Consider the following 17,402-nt stretch of genomic DNA (forward strand, 5'->3'; position numbering starts at 1 on the left):
ATTTTGTGCTATAGGCAATCACTAACATATATATATATATTCCTCTTGTTTGGCAAAACATTTTTCATAGACAAAGAAATCCACAGAATGTTGTCCTACACATATATATGCAGTTAATGCAGCTGCATTGAGACCCGCAACAGTACTTTATCAACTCATTGTGTCTCTTCACTATTGTATGAAAAAAGCTCAACCATCTCTGGCACAGAGTCTGTAGTATACACTTAAATGATAAGCAGTAAGTATTTATAGTGCAGTGCTCTGTGAGCCAAGTCATTTGCTCTATGGATGTCATTCATCCACCAAGTGAATAACAATATGATAACAATACAGTTTTACACACACAGGTATATTACTACACTTGACTCATACCTCTATGGTATGTTTCTAAATCTAGTTTAAAGAAGGACTGATTGAAGATTTGAGGTTCTAAAATGTGCAAATGTGCCCATGTGGAATTCAGGATTATGATGTGAAGTGATGGACAGGGCCTGCTTTGACTTTCCACTCACTTGTTACACCAGTGGAACCAGTGGTTATGCTGTATAAAACCCACTGTCAGCACCAGTCCCAGGTGCACAGTGCATGAAAATCCGTTGAATTTAACCATGTTTTGCAGCTCTGACACCCCTGACAGAATTAATGTGTAATTTTTTTGTTGCAGACATCTGAAATGTTTTCACCGTGTCCAAATTATGTTTCTAAGCAGTTCTCATAAAACTAGGAAATGCGTCAAGGGGATTAAAAAATGTTAAGTAAGATTTTAGAGTTGTGAAACAGGGCCCAGTGTCCTCAGGACCCCAAACACAACATTTCAGTTAAGTAAAAGTGGCACTGTCACCAAAATATACACATATAAGTATTATGAAGCAAAATGGCACCTTTGAGAGTGTTATATTACCTAATAGCACCTGATGATGCAGCATTTTAATGTTGCAGCAGGTTGAGGTAGAGCTATTTTTAATGACTTAACAGCCTATATTTTGATAGTTTATTATGTATTGCTGTGTCATACTGAAGAAATGAAGCTCTAGTTCCTCTGTTTAAATAGCTCATGGAGGACTGTGTGGAAGGTTTGAGGTGAAGGGAAAGTGAGAAGCTTCCAGTGCTCAAGAGACAGTGCAGAGCCAAAGCAGGAAGGCCCCAGGTCTGCAGCAGTGGCATGTGTGTGCTCGCACTATAAAATATAGTAAATTCTGCTCTACAGTTTAAAAACTCTTTCACCTTTCACGTTGCATCGAACATCGTTTTCTTCTACATAATCCTCACCTCCTCAGTCTAGTGGAGGTCACCCTCTGCAGCAGGACTGGTTTTGATGCTCCAGGTGACACTGGGGAGGATTCGAACCAGAAACTGCACCAGTGATCCTTTACAAGAGCTAACAAACCCACCACACCACTGTTACAGTGGGAGACAATGTGCAAACTAATGGCAGATGTCATTTAATGTGGAGTTCCCTATGAAATGCCATGGTGCAGAATTATAGCTTAACATAAAATGAATATACTCAAATAAAGCACAAGTAGGATGTCTAAACATGTTGTGCTCCACCAGTGAAACATGAGCACTGTATAGGAGGTCAAATAAAACGTGTTACTGTAGCTTTGGGATTTATCACACCAGTGAATTAAACTTCGAGTCCCATCATCCTTATAAAACAGTGCTATTGTCCTGTGATTTCGTTATGTCACAGCTTCATTCATATTACCAGCGCAAACACGCCATGGGCTGATAAAAGTTGTGTTCATACCACGGTTAAAGCATCAAAGCCGATTATGACCCAGGCCAGGAGGCAGAGCAGCAGAGGTGAACGGGCGATTTTATTGGTCGCCGGCGTGTCAGGAAGTCTAAAAGCAGCCAATTGAAAAACACTGACACTGTCTTTGACCGTCCGACCTACAGTACCTGTCAACACAATGCACTTCTACTTTAAAGGTAATGAGCTCCCCGAGTGTGTGTTTTTTTTTTTCTTTTTCCCAGAGCAGCTGTTTAACCGGGGCTGAAATGGTTATAAAAATGACAGTACACCAATTATCCCGGGAGAAAGACTCAGCGCTTTTATGAATGAAGTTCAGCACAGTTTGTCCCGCTTTTTATCTACACCAGCCGGACTCTGGGACATAACATTTGTTGCCACTAACAGGATGGAGTGGCTGTTCCAGCGATGCCATAAAGAGGCTGCTTTCCACTCTGTCTTTCGCTCGGTGCTGCTCATGTCTTGTGTGGTAAGAGCAACTGTGATTATTTTATGCTCTAGTATAATCATTTCTTACATGAAGACTTTTAGAAAAGTCTTAAGCATACTATAACAGGAAGGCTCTGACGTCGGAAATGCAAAATTGTTATTAATTGCATTTTTTTTTTTACAAACATTATTTGTGCTGGGTTTTCGTGCAGCTCTGTCTGGCTTTGATGCTGTGCTGTGCAGAGAAGTAGGACAGATTATAAATTGGTCACTGCGTCCAAGCCAAGGCCTATACTCATTTATCTGTGACAGACAGCGCCAAATAATAAGAGGATAAATACTGAATCCAATCCAATCCAAACATGGCAGCCCCTTCAGAGGGTAGGAGATAATTAAATTCAGCTATAACTTCAACTCATCCAGACATAAAATAACACGAAACAACCACATGTCCAAGTAATTTATTACACATACAAACATCATTCTGGAAAGCCACAAAATATGCTCTTAAAATCTGTTTGGTGACTTTGACATGTCAGCACTTTGAGATGTTCTTGTCCCTTATTGCCCCCGTGCCACACCTCCACAATCCTATTCAGCTCCTGGTCCTGTCCGTGTCCATGTATCCTGGGCTGTGGTCCATTGGTGTCCAGCTTCACTCAGCCTTCACGGGGAGCTATGTACCAGGCCACCACTCAGTCCTTCTCGTCAACAGTCCCAACGAACAGGCGGCCAAGGACATCGGCAGGTACAGCACAGTAGTGAGTGGTCAGCACTATAATCATATCAGGTGACATCTTAACAGTCTTTAAAAAATAGCACAGGGTTTCATTTTCTAATGCAGTTCAAATACCTCAAAGGAATAGTTAGAGTACAATGAGAAGATCAATACCACTCTTGAGTCTGTATAATTAAAATGGAGCTACGGCCAGCAGCCAGTTAGCTTAGCACAAAATTCTGGAAACGGGGGAATAGCCATTCTCGCTAATTAACAAGTCATCTTAAATCTTTTTTGTGTAATCTGTACAACAACCAAAGTGTAAGATCGATAAATAGTGGTTTAATGGTTAAGCTTCTGGAAACAGTGCAGTTTCTATCCTCAGGTTCTGTGTACACATTGAGCAAACAAGATACAAACGTCTGCTTTACGGGTGCTGGTCAAGCTGGAGTCATACTGGCTGTTTCCTCATGCTTCCAATGCAAAGACAACAACTGTCTCCATAGCTACATATTTACTAATTACATTCTTTTGCTTTGGTATGTGACTTGTGGTTTGCAAATTAGATAAAGTGGCTTAAACAATTTAAAGTCAGTCACACATACTGCATGTGATTTTTCTTCATGGGGAGGAGATACAATCTTGTCAAAACTCACAACTGGTAGGAGCGCTGTATTTGCACCCTCATTTTCTTTGCTGGCATTTTAGCTGCATGCAAATGAGCTCTATCTATTTACCACATGTCAGGGCAGAAAGTAGCCACAGAGCACGTGCCAGATATGTAAATCACCTCCTCCAGAGCCCCCGGTTTGAGCAGGGGGCACGGTCGAGCTGGCGATAAACTATAATATGAGTTTAGCTGCAGCAGGAAACAAGAGTTTACTATCTTTCTCAGAATTTACCGCACTGAAGTATTTTCCTGCAGCCCTCTTGAAGAGCACTGTGATGAAGGGCTCAGTTTTCATGCTGTAATTGATAAACAGCTGGTGGCTTGTAAGTGTTTAATTTTTCTTTCCTCTCTTTCCATGTCTGCCCCCACCGTTTCCATCCACGCTCCCTGCCATCCTGTCTTCTTTTCCAGGGCGATCATGGAGAGGCGGCTGGCAGCCAGTATTAACATTCTCTCCAGGATCTCCACAATGTAAATCATATTTGACCCTATCTTGACACAACTTTCTACTGAGCTGATGCACAACCACGAAGACCTGCTCAGTTGTAATGTCTCTCACATACACAGACATTTACATGCAAACAAACACATATGTTCTTTTTAGCTGGTTACCAGGGAAACCACAAGGTGAGCAGGCTGCATCTGAATGGCTTTTATCAGTTTTCCTATCACTAGAAACTGAGTGGCAGTTAGTCTTCAAGGTAGACATGTGTTTGTATGCATGGATTAGCTTTTCCTGTTAATGCATAACCGCACAAGGAAAAAGGAAGGAAAAAGGACAGCAAAGGACAGACATTAAACCTGTTACCTAAACAGATGTTTTAGCCTAAAAATAGAGGATGTGGTCGGATTAGTTTAGGGGTGAGGGTGTTGATGGAGGTGGTTGAAGGTTTGTGTGTTTGAGTGCAGGTGTGCAATGGAGAACGTTTAAGTCTTATCCAGGGTTGTTCCATGTCACAGTTCAGCATTTATTCTGACATCAGTCATGGGACATGGTTAAAAATGGGTTCTCGGTGAGTGGTGCGCTGTCAGTCCACAAGGCAACAACGTGTTTACAGGAAAGAGGCAGTTATGCACAGGAACAGTTTGACAATATCACTGTAAATCACAGTGGACATTATAAATGGTCTGGCATTGTTGAGAAATGGCGCTGCACTGTGTACCGTACATGGCCTAGTTCATGTACTTGTGTAGCTGTAATGTCTTTTCTTCTTTGGTTCTTTAGGTTCTATTGGAAAGGTGAAATCCAGGACTCAAGTGAAATTCTGATGGTAAGCTCACTGAGAAAGTCCTTTTGAGATCAACGTGTACTCAACAGGCATGTTGAAGCACAACGCAGAGCTGTAAGATGAGATGTCATTGTTGTTGCAGCTGGTGAAAACAAAGACCTCCAGGATCCAGCAAGTCATAGATTATGTGAGGTGAGGTTTTGCTTTATGTAATATATGTTTATTTTAAGGTTATCATAGTGAAAATGTACATCAAATTAAAGTTTCAAACTTACTTAATGCTTAAGCCTGTGCACACTGCTGTAGACTTGCATTAAAAGTTTGTTGTGGTTATTTTCAAGATTTCATTACCTCACTATAGGAACTTAAGAAATTGGACCTCCAGTTTTCCACTAGTATTCATGAAAAGCATATTTGATAATGTGGTGTTATTGCTTTAGTTGCTTTAGCTTGAAAAGGATTTTTAGATGTTTGAGCTAATAAAAGATCCAAAAACAGATACATTCATTAGAAAAAAGGGGAAGTTATTGATAAATTGTATATAGAATTTCAGGCGTTGGTGGATGGGCTATGTTCTTTATTGGTATTTATACATCCATATTTGACAATGTCAGGTAGAAGAATTTACATATTCTAGCTGATAATTACCATTAGTAATTAATAATATATTTTCATTTTCTACTACTGGTGAACTCAGCATTAAAGCATTCAATTTGCATATTTATCTACTACAATATCTAAAATTTTAGTTAATGGATGAGGAGAGGAACTGTGTGAGTTTCTTTGCAGTGTGACCATCATTCTGTTAAAGGTTGTGTTGTGAGGTGTTTTAGTTCAACAAGTAGAGCCTGCTTTTCCTCTTTTTAGTTTACTGGGGGGCCTCACTCCAAACAAACTAGAGGTTTAAAGGTGTGTGTTAAGTCAGTTATTAAGTGTAGAAGGGGTGTAGAATGCTGAAATGACAAAAATGAGTGAAAAAAGGCTCAGGTTGAAAAGGGCTGGAAGCAGTAGAGATATGCTGAAGTGTTCATCTGTATGAATAAATGGTTTGTTTTACGTGACATGTTTGTGTTTGCATGGCTCCCTTCAAGGTCTGTCCACCCCTACGCAAACCCAGAAGTCCTCAGCTTCCCGGTGAAGGACGGCAGTCTGGCTTACATGAGTTGGATGGATGAAGCCATTCCAGATGACTGATACATCATTAAAATCAAAGCCAGTCTCAGCATGGACTGCAGCCCAGAGAGGAAACCTGAGCCACGTGCGCACGCTGTTGTTTTGAAGGCTTTGGATCGAAGGGTTCAGAAAGTACCCTGCTGAACAAAAGTTCAATACATGACATTTACAATATTTTGTTGCTCTGACCTTTTCACTGTAAAGTCTACAATCTACTGTGGAGATCTGATTTAAGTCCTTTGAAGAGCTTCATATCCCAGCCACAGAAAATACTTGTTTCTGATTGGCTGCCAGTTGTCAGTTAAAATCGTATAATGGGACAAGTACATTGCAGTGCAGTACAGGGTCAGTTCACTCACACTGGTATAATTAATACAATATGGTTTAAACTGACAGTAAACTAACTTTTAAAAGTGGATTACAATATTTATCTCCTCCATTATGCATTATGCATTATGCTTTTATATTATTGCACTTTTTACACAGGTAGCACTATCCTAATAGCAGTGATTCTTTAGAGTATTATTATTTTGTGTATTGTATTTGCATTTGCTTATGATTTGTTTATGCATCCTGCAGCTTTAACATAGTGATGGTTTGTGCTGGATCATATTAATGAGATCACTATACCACATGACCATAGCATTAAGGTTATTGTTTTATCATAGTCATGTACTGTTACTGTTACTCAACCTGCCGTTGCCCGCACATTAGTACTACCTAATGCTTATAAGCAAAATTTGTAGTCACAAGATTTTAAAAGCTGTTCTCCAAAACGCTGAGTCCTAACAAAAAGAAACCCGATCAGCAACACTCAGAAGAACAGGATGTCAGGGCAATCTACATGTACCCACCGTTTCAATACTTGATTGCTTCATCTGGCTGTAGAAGAGGGACACAAACACGTGTGCATGTGTGTTGCTGACATTTCCTTTATTGGTGTGTAGGATGCAGTTAGTGACACAGAACGTTTTGCCTTGTGCACTGTTTGTACAAGTAAATCTAAGATGGTCACGCAGCTGAATTTCAGTCCTGCTCCAGGTTAGCTCAGCTTGTACTAATAAAACATTTACTAGTATTGTGTAAAACCTCAAATACAGCTACACAACCTACTGGGGATAAATTAACAAACAGGCGTGATTGATAGTACTTGGCATTATTGTACATCTTGACTGTTTAAAGACCTCTGTTTCTCCTCTCCTCCTCCGCCTCTGACATGTATTGCTAATGACTTATTAGAAAATGTTTTCATTGTTTGGTTTGCATATGAAAGAGCTGCTGCTGATAGGAGCATGTCTCGCTTGGATAACACATCCTTGATCTCTGCAGGAGCAGTCTTGCCAAGTGAAAGCCAAATTAAATAACTCAAACAAACCAATCAGATCCTGATAACACATTTTAAGATTGCTTTGATAAATACGAATTGGACATACGCCACATGACCACACATGAATCGCGTACACTTCCCAACACGATTATTATGACCTGTCGCTTGATGTTCTGTTCATTTCCAAAAGGAGCTTCATTACTGTTAAAGACAACAAATCTGTTATGGTATGCCATGTCATATTGATGCCCATAGAGCACTTGTCAGCCATGCATGCTTACCTCATTGAACAAAAATACGCTCTAAGCCTCAGTCTGCAGAAAGGGTTTCCGGCATGAGGCCCCAACAAAGAAACTGCAGACACGTTTTAGTCAGGGTGTTGTGTCTGTGGAGCCAAAATAATCCTCCCCATCAGGACCAGAGATCAGGCCATGTAGTGGCTATATGTGTGTGTGTGTGTGTGTGTGTGTGTGTGTTTTTGTGTGGGTGGGTGGTACCTCACTCCATATGTATCCATTTACACACCAGTTTGACATGTATGCACAGTTTGTGTGTATGTGCCATCTTTGAACATGCCATACAGCCACCCGTATGAGTAATTATAGTTGACTAGGGTGAAATAAATAAAAAACTGAAATGGTATCCTGCAATTTGATTAAATGTTCACTAGATGGTGGTGTTTCAATACACATGAAAAACATGGTTATCATGTTGAATCAACTGTCATTTTTGTGCTGAGATATTAAAAAAACACAAGCTGCTCATTTCCCCCCTTTCAATATATTTCTGCCATATACTTTGCTTTTCTTTTTTCCCTACATTTCCCACCACCCCTCCTTCCTAGTAACTTGAAAGGTCTCTGACTGGCCCTTTTCCTCTCCTCCACCATCGAGATGAGTACCATGCAGCACCATCACCAGTTTTTGGATGACAGAGGAAGGGTAAGATGATTTTTAGATCTTTGGTTTCGAACCAGCCTTCTACGCCACAGAATTGTAAAAAAAAAAAAAAACATAATTATCACCAGATACATGATGTGTGTCTTAGTAATGATCACACAAAACCCAAGTTCCACCTTCATCAGTGAGGTGTTCTAAAGATAAATTCCATTAAGTGTATAGTATGTCTTTCTCATATCTTGCTATCATTATAATTGCCAGGAACAACCAACCTCAATGGGCACTGGTTACTTTACATCAGATACATAATTAGTTTTCACTTCGGGTAATTCAACAGACTGAATCTCTGTGTATTTATGTAAAGACCTGCTATACAGTATGTTCAGTCAAAGCCTAATTGGTTGTGGTAACTAAAGAAATGTCATCCTGTATATTTCCACATGAATATTATCCAACTTGTGTAAACAGGGAGACATATGGTGGGCTCTTTTTCTTCCTGTGTTTCATTAAATTCTCCATGGGTTGCAGTGGTAGGAACAGGATAATTAAGAATAAGCTGTAAGAAACAGGCACAGATAACATGCTCCCACTGAGCAATTCAATAAACTGTGGATAATAACACACACACACGCGCGCGCATTATCTAATCTTGTGAGGCAAGGATCGTCAGCCAACGTCAAGATTTTTTTAAAACTGTGTGTATGTATTTGCTGTGAGTGGCACTATAATTTATCAATAGTGCTATCATGAAAAGTGATTTATAACTTATACGAATGTCTGGATGGCGACAGCAGCAGTGGGGTCAGTGACCTTTTCTGCATTTTATACTGTGCACATGAACAGTGTGCACAACTACAAATACATTTCAGCCATTTGCGCTCACACTGCAAGATGTTAAAGTACTGCTTTACAATATATTGTATCCTATGTTGTATCATGTCACTTCTCATAATAGAGGCATTTGGGTTGTCAGGTTGTGGAAAATCTTCCTGCAGCATTAAGTTTGCTTTGTCCTTTTAGCTCTTTACTGTGTTAATTAAAGAGCCCTCTCCAGTGAGCTGTTTGACCACCTACCTTTCAGAAAAGGGCTGCAGGGCATCGGGAACAAAATCCATCCATTTTCAACAACTTATTAACATTTACAACTGCAGACTTGACAGATTGCTTTGTTAATGATTTGTTAACATTTATAATTCCAGGTCACTCATAAAGTTTTGCTGAATACTTATTGGAAAATGAAAAACCCATTACCCTTTATTAATGACTTTCTATCATCTATGCCTCGTCCAGTTTTTGGATATTGGAATAGCAGCAGTAGAATCCAGAAGCTCAGAAATAATTCAGCTCACCACATTGCCTGGCTTTTTCCAGTTAGCACTGCATTGCTTTTACAGTGTTCCTGTATTGTTCAGCCGTGCACCAACCCAGGTTCTGCCATCCCAAACACACACACACACACACACACACACACACACACACACACATCAACATAATGCATTCCCTAGCCCATTACTCTAACCTTAACTAACTATCACAACTAAATGCCTAAACCTTAACCTTACCCTAACTGTATTCTGAACCCTAGAACTATTAAGTCCCCATGGATTTGTGTGCATTCAGGTTAACATCTCCAACAGGACATAGGAACAAGGATCACACACACATCTCATAACAGTAATCTTCTGTCTGAAAACTTGTTCTCATGTTTTTTACCTGCAGACATTCAAGGATCCCAAACCTCGCGAACAAGTACAACATGATGTGTAACCCCCTGACAGATCATTACAGGAAGCTGATGAACAAAATACAAGGACATCAAGGTACACCAGCCAAGTGTGGTTGTCTCTTTAACTAAACTGTCACAATAATGTAAAATCAGTTCATATTCCCATTCCAAGGGGCATCAACAACGTAAAGATGACAGTTTGCAAAATGACATGTAATGCTACTCACAGCACTTCATATACAGCACATTAACTCCACTTGTCTGGATCCAGCAAGGAAACCACACTGTTTGGCTCTTAAGGCTGTTCTTAATGTAGGATCAGGATTTGTAAATTAATAGCATGAAAGAAACATGAATGTCTCATGCCGTTGGTGCTGCAGTTACAGCAGCTGCCATTTATGTCTTGTGTTCCTTAGGCGGCAATGTATAGTAGATTACTGTGCATGCAAACACATGAGCCAAGTAATCATGGCGTCTCACTTAATATGTGCTCTAATGGTGAGTTACCCAAAACACTGTTAAGATGAAATAGTTACTTCCAGCACTGTTATTTCTACTAGTGGATGGGAGCACAAAGAAGCGCCCACAGGACTGTGGCTGTCTAGTTTTTGCAGTTTCCGTGACCACAGGTGCAATCCCGGTGCAGAGTTGCACAATCTGGAACAGGGGCTGGAGCACGGTGAATACTTTGCAAGTAGGAGGAATACATTAGTAGCAGACAGTTTACTAATGGGCTGGGAGGAGAGTCCCGACCAGCAACTCCAGAAAACTGCTCCTCCCTGGGGAGGTGCAACATGATTATACAGCAGCACCTCAGACTTGCTTCTGAGCACAGAAAATCTACTTTAAAAATAAAAAATAAAAAATGTAATGCATATTTTAGAATCAAATTATATCTGTCCTGTTTTCTTAAAGTTTTGCTTTAAAGAAAAACTAAGTGTATTAAGTAATATGCCCTCACAGCAGACCAAGATGGAATTTTTAAATAGGTAGAGAATGAGTTTTTGTATTTAACACAGAGTAGCACATAGCAGGGATCCACTTGACACAAAGGCAGACCTTTTTGGATCCTCTTACCTACCATAGATGAAAAGGAGCTTTGCACTCATTAGTGACATGGTAGAAAGCAAACAAACATGTGAAAAAATATTATGCCTAATGAGCAGAAAAAACATGATGACACGTGTTAGCAGGCATGCATATATAATCATAGTGTTTTGGAAACACAGTGCATTCTTTGAATGATTAACTGTAAATTGAATGCACATACCAGACGTGGTCTCATCTAATGGCTACAGGGTTTTAATCAACTGAAAGAGAAGAGTCTCATTCATCTTACCAGCAGTCAAGGACAATATTATTAAGAAGCTCTGACTCATCTACCCAAGTATACAATAGCCTCTGATTGAGTTTCATTGAGAGTGCTGGTGTTCATTTTAACATGTGAAAGAAAGAAAACAACATAGGGTTTATGATTCTGTAGAAGTTTCCCTGCACACACCAGGTTTAAGATAAGGATATGCTTTAACAGTGAGTGTGTGGATTTCTCATTTTGCCATTCAGGCTGCACATTCACTAAAGTTAAGATCACTCACACACTGTCAAACAGGTGTTGTGGCACATGTAAACTCCGAATTGGTTTAGGTCTCTGCATCGCAAGGTTGCATGGAGGGGAGAGAAAAGTAATGGCTCAGTGCCTGAGTGAGTAAGCCCACACTAAAGGTGATTGCTTTCTTCCTCTCCTCAGCACCTCCTCTATGAATCCCTCCCTCCTCACGCTCCTCCCATCTCCACTGCTCTCCATGCACCTCATAAATCCTCATCTGCAGCACATGTGCTCCGTGTAAGACATGCACATTCACGCTCACAGCAAATGAGAAGGAGAGTGAGAGAAATTGAGAATGAGATTGGAGACACTTGTGCATGGTAATAAAGAAGTACACATTTCTTCTCCCATACCTTCGTCTTGGCTCTGTTGCTCGTTCACTTGCTCACCACCACCTCCCCCTCCCTCCCTCCCTCCCTCCCTGAGCTGCTACGCGGATTCCGTCATCAAAACACACAGCGAGGCATGCTGGCTCGCTCACTCTCTGTAGGTTTTGGACACACACACACACATTTGTACACACACTCTCACACTGGAGCCAGCATTCAAGATGCAGCAGCAAGAAAGCATGTCTTCTGATTCCCTGTCAGGTAAAACGCAAAATAAGATGTGTATCTGTCATCCCTCCCTTTTCCTGCATCATTATCCATCTTGTTCCCCTCTTTGTTAAATCCCACATTCTTATTTTTTCTCTTGTTTCCCCGGCTTCTCTCTCCCATCATCTCTTGCTCTCTCCCTCTGTTTCCATCTGTCTCTTTTCCTATTTGTGTGTTTTCCCTCTTTTGTATGTTTGTATGTCCATGAGTGCATGTGTGGTGCTATCATAGGTGATAATTATGATGATTGTTATTGCAGAAAAGCAGAAGGTTTTTTCCATATGGTAATGTTGCTGGGAGTATTATATATATATAGGTGGAGTAGCTCCTGCTACTATGACTTCACATCCAAAGCGCAGCTGTGAAAGTACATATGGACCTGAGAATATTGCTTTCTTCTGACCTAGATACAATGACAAGGCTTGTGCTACTTCAGCTGGGATCTTCTTGTTTTCCTCTAACTTACAATGTGTTTAGTAGTTGACTGTGCTTATCTGTGAAGTGTTGTTTTGAGTGTCCTCTTATAGAGACAGCATAATTTGAATGCTGGCTGCAATGGAAATTTCGCTCTTATATGAAATTTAAAAAGCAAGAGGTTCGGTTTGCTCAACAGTGGAGGGGCCTGGTTACATGTGTTGAGCTCAGCCTATGGAGGTTAGAGTATTGCTGGGTATTGAGCTGGGAACTAGACAGTGCACGCTCATCTCTCATTGTGTAATTCATTTGATTAGCACCAGTAAAATGTTAATCTGGAGGCAGACATTCATTGTTGCTCTTAGTTTACTTTGATTTACAACAGCTGAATGCTAGGTTATGCCATACTGGTGATAATGAATGCATTTAAAATCAGGAGAATTAAGAGAAGAATTAGTTTTTTTCCTCATTGTGCACAGCATCAGACTTATTAAGGCTTCACAATGCGAGCCTTTCTGAGATGTACAAAAACTGAAAAGCAGGAAATAATGAGACTCTGTATGGTGCAGGGAAAAACTGAATTTTGACACAATTTCACCTCTGCCGACTGATGATTAACAGCTAGAAATTTTGGGCTCCTCATTCAAAGACACCTTTCATTATCCACTCTACTTTTTTAAAAAGTAAACAGCTACCTGATGTGCTGTAGCTGTATTTTTTGGGAGGGTCAAGGGCATCCTATTCCAGCATGCTCTGGGTAGAAGGCAGGGAAATAACCTGCTGACACTTTCAAAATTGTCTATTTTTATTTTTGTGCCATTTTCTCTGCCAGTCTAACTTGAAACCATAGACTTTTTTATATGTCTTCACACCTAGTCTGCTCAACTTGAATTATCTGAGCATTACAACATCTGCTCCTCTATTTTTTTTTTGATACAGGCAGGACCACAGTGTATATTATATACATATTACATACAGTTTTTCTTGGTGGCAGGTCACCAACACTGACAAATGCAGACTGAGACTAGGGGGATGCAAGGTCCACAGTTCTTGTTTTATTGACTTGATACATACAAATGAATAACTGGCACCAGTGGAAAAACATAAAACATTTTGCCACATTACAGATTCACTTCAGGAAAGATGCAGCTAAGCTTGAAATAGTAGGCTGTGATTATCTTGTGCTAAAAACAGAAACCTGACACCTGAGTTCCACAGTTGGAGTTTGTTTAAATGACTAACAGAAATACTGAGTTTGAAAATTGTACAGTGACATTTGGATGAAGACAAAACATAATGTTGTTGTGGCTGCTGTGGTGTTGTTCATGATTTACTGAAACATCACTCCTGTTCTGACACCTCACCTGTCACCCATCACCAGCTTCATCCAAGCTCCCAGGTGAAATCATTATCAGCACATCCTTCAGTTCAGGTTGACTCACGTCACGTCTGCTGTACTTTATGTACAGCAGAACAACACAGCAGCACAGCTCTGAGGTGATTGTGTTACAGATGCATTGTTTGCTCCGTGAACGTCTTAAACAGATGGCTGTTATTAGCAGCACAATCCCAGCATGAAGAAGAAAGCTGTAATTTACCCTTAAGTGTGTTGTATTGGCCCTACAGCAGTGGCATAGCAGGTGGCAGGCAGGATTACATAATGTGTGTGAGTGCAAGAGAGACATGTGAAGGCTCACAGCAAGAAAAGTGTAAACCACAAATAAAATGACTTGTTTGATGTAACACAGAGTTAAACAACATGGACTTGCAGCCTCTTTTAGTTATGCATTTCTGCAGCATGCTACTCTGGTTTCCTTTCTGATGACAATACAATTTTTCTGATTGTCTTGGCAGAGTTTCTGTAACAGTTTGAATGTGGGAAAACTCTTAATCAAAGAGCCAAACTGCACAACGGAACAAAACAAACATTTCCAGAAATATACTGCATTTTCCTATGAGAATGAGCAGCAAACAAGACGCACACACACACAACCATTGTACATGGCAAAATGAAGCATGCATCAAAAACCTGAGCAAGTCTGCAAGTCCCCACCTCTACCTGCAAAAACAAGAGATTAGAATTGGTCTAGAGCTAGTGCGTTGCTTTAGTTTCTGTTCTGACAGCACCATCACTATCATTACTCAGCTAACTTTTAAAACTGTAGAGATGATTGACAGCTAAACCTTCCTGTTCATCTATCCCATGAGAATATAGTTCTAGGTAGATGGATCTCCTCTCTGCCAGAGGGCCAGTCAAAGGATACTCAACCAGCAGCTACTGAGAGAGTTCAATATCTGGGTCAGTTTGGATGTGATAAAAACATTGTCTGATACAGTCAAGTGTATCAGCTTCTACACAACTCCCACTCACCAGCTATGAGAGATGACTACTATTAAGTCATGGCTTGGAAGTCAAGGTGATTGGAGTTCCCAGCCACAAGGCTACAAAATGGAAATTAAATCTTTCTCCTACTGACCTGCTTGAATTCATTGTTTTGTCTTTGTAGTCAGGGGCCATGCTTCTGTCTTGGCTTACAGTTTCATTTTTTGACTGTTTTTATGATTCTTTTCACCAAGTGTATTTTATCAGGCTTCACCATCTCAGAAACACAGGGACACAATGTTAGTAGCAGACAGTCTTTTTCACATTTAGTTTTCACAGTCCAGCTGTTCATGGCTGTTCTTCAGAGAAGTTAACAAACTAATTACTGATTTGTTTGCCCACATTGTTCTTTCAAACCTTGTCTCAATAACAGCCCATGGACTTAAAGAAATTAAACAAAATTGAAAGCATGGCGGCTTGTTTGTCCCAAAGCACAGCCAGCTGTCACTCTGTCTGTGTTAGTGTATATGTATTGTATTTGTGACAGTGAGTGCTAACAAGGCAGTAAACTGACTCATAACTGATGAGGCAGCTGACAACAGTAGGTAGAACCTCTTCACCTATATCTTTTCAGTCAGCACACCAAATGCAACCATTCACACCATATCACTGTGATATTTTGTGATGAGTCATCTGGCCTTTCACAGCCTTTTTTCCTGGTGAAGTTGATTTGATCTCTTAAAGTCTAACCTCTAGAATGTGACCCAATCTGTCTCAGATAATATATGTAGTTATCCTGATCTCATACAACTCACAGGCAGTGAATTATAACCCAGACAAAGTCAGAACCACATGTTTTTCTTCAAGCATTTGTCCGCAGTCCCTGCGTTCAATAAAAGCTGGATCTCATAAAGCAGCAATAACTGTGGGATTAGCACCTTGCTATATTTATTATAACTGAAGTAGTATTTGTACAGTTATTCCTATGTTCCCTAGCTCTATAAAGCACATAATGAGAATCTGAAAAAAAGATGTTCAGCTGCTTTGTATTCGCTTAACATGACATGAATTATTGTTGGAACTCGTCAAAAAGGTTTTCTGTTCTCCATGTGACGGATGGAGGAGATCCTTCCCAGTCCTGGTGCTGCCTGTTGAGGATCATCAGGCTGGATGGCTGGCACCTGGCGAGGTGTGGGTGTGGACATTAGGCCTGATCAGAAGTACTCTGCTGAGGGGGCAGGCAGTCTCTCTCTGCAGTTTGTTCTGCTTGGATCTCCAGCACATCGCGTGGGGATTGTTTGGGGCCTGGTTTTCTTTGTTTAGTGGATTATGTTGGTTTGACTCTAGGTTTTCGCATCCACATACTCATACACACACCCTCAGCCACCTCACTTACAGACACGCATCCATAATACACTACTGATTACTGATTCCTTTTTCTTGAGTTGTTTAATAAATTTCTTTGTTTAAAAGTTATGCCTGGTGTGGTCTCCACCTTTTTGTCTGGTTCCCTGATTATGGAACGTGACACCCAGCATAGCCATATGACTCTTATTGTAATAGGCCTATATTTGAAGGAACCTATCACAGTCTTAGGGTTAAGGATATGGTTCCAAGATATTGGACCAGGGAATGTAGGACCTTGGGAGCCTGGGAGCATAGTTGCACTCCCATTTGTGCAGTCTTGATCTGTATCTAATATATAATGTATTGATTTTTTTCAGCCTCAGTGTACTGGAGACTCTCTAACATATACTGAAGGTTGGTGCATGACATTCTGTTGTCATTGTACCATGTTTACTTTGAAATCCCTCAAGTTGTCCGTTGCCTGGGCTGTATGAGCACTTGTGTCTCCAAGACAACTTCTGCAGCTTGTGTGCTCTATAGTGACAGTGATTTATACAGTAAGAAATTCAACACATTCATATGTAGAACACTGATCTTTGATCATTTCCTCCCTTGACTGAGGGGTTCAACTGTAGATAAAATTTTAATTGATGACCAGAAGCTACAAAACTGCTCAAGCTTCATATTAAAGCCGTGGGTGTCAAAAGCAGCAACTACAGAGACTTTTTCCTTCGCTTTCCAGCTTGCTCTGTTGTGCCATTGACTGGTTGACACAGCCCCTGTGGCCTCGTGCCAGTATCTTCATGCTTCTTAATACTGTCATCTCTTTGAGCCTGTTATTCGACAACTATGGCTCAGTGAGACCCTTCAGTCCACATGAGTGGTTGCCAGTGGCAGTGTGACATACTCTAGAGCTGTAAATGCTGGTGGAGTCTCCCCCAAGTTGTGATTGGTGGTAAGCTCGTGGCATTTATTTGCTTGCATGGCACTTCTGGAGAAGCTCTGAGAGGAAGTTCAATCATCATCTCTGCATGTGGGCTTACCTTGTGGCCTTTGCAGCATTGCTTTGTGTGAGCAGAAAACAAGATGAAGTTTCTCAGCAGCAGCACAGCAAATTTAGGGACTCTAAATCCCCCTAAAGCTGCATCGGAGCACGTGGCCAGTAGCATATAGACAGGCAGGATTCATA

General features: G+C 40.6%; 1 protein-coding gene across 1 annotated transcript; it reads left to right on the plus strand.

Annotated features, from left to right (window-relative positions):
* The first annotated feature begins 1,927 nt into the window (after positions 1–1,927).
* On the plus strand, positions 1,928–7,111 carry zgc:63972 (protein CutA homolog). Its single transcript, XM_018662284.2, has 6 exons — positions 1,928–2,225; positions 2,785–2,933; positions 3,985–4,044; positions 4,799–4,844; positions 4,945–4,994; positions 5,894–7,111. The coding sequence occupies exons 1-6, from the start codon at positions 2,061–2,063 to the stop codon at positions 5,994–5,996; spliced, it is 573 nt and encodes a 190-aa protein (XP_018517800.1). The 5' UTR covers positions 1,928–2,060; the 3' UTR covers positions 5,997–7,111.
* Positions 7,112–17,402: the final 10,291 nt, after the last annotated feature.

This window comes from Lates calcarifer, linkage group LG9 (assembly GCF_001640805.2).
Source record: "Lates calcarifer isolate ASB-BC8 linkage group LG9, TLL_Latcal_v3, whole genome shotgun sequence".
In the NCBI taxonomy this organism is placed as follows: domain Eukaryota; kingdom Metazoa; phylum Chordata; class Actinopteri; family Centropomidae; genus Lates; species Lates calcarifer.

What these genes read in the sequence shown, in the direction of transcription:
- zgc:63972 (XM_018662284.2), top strand. Translation starts at nt 2,061, where the DNA reads ATGAATGAAGTTCAGCACAGTTTGTCCCGCTTTTTATCTACACCAGCC. An exon ending in GCGGCCAAGGACATCGGCAG is followed by an intron (nt 2,934 to 3,984) that starts GTACAGCACAGT and finishes CTTCTTTTCCAG; the next exon opens with GGCGATCATGGAGAGGCGGC. An exon ending in CAAGTCATAGATTATGTGAG is followed by an intron (nt 4,995 to 5,893) that starts GTGAGGTTTTGC and finishes GCTCCCTTCAAG; the next exon opens with GTCTGTCCACCCCTACGCAA.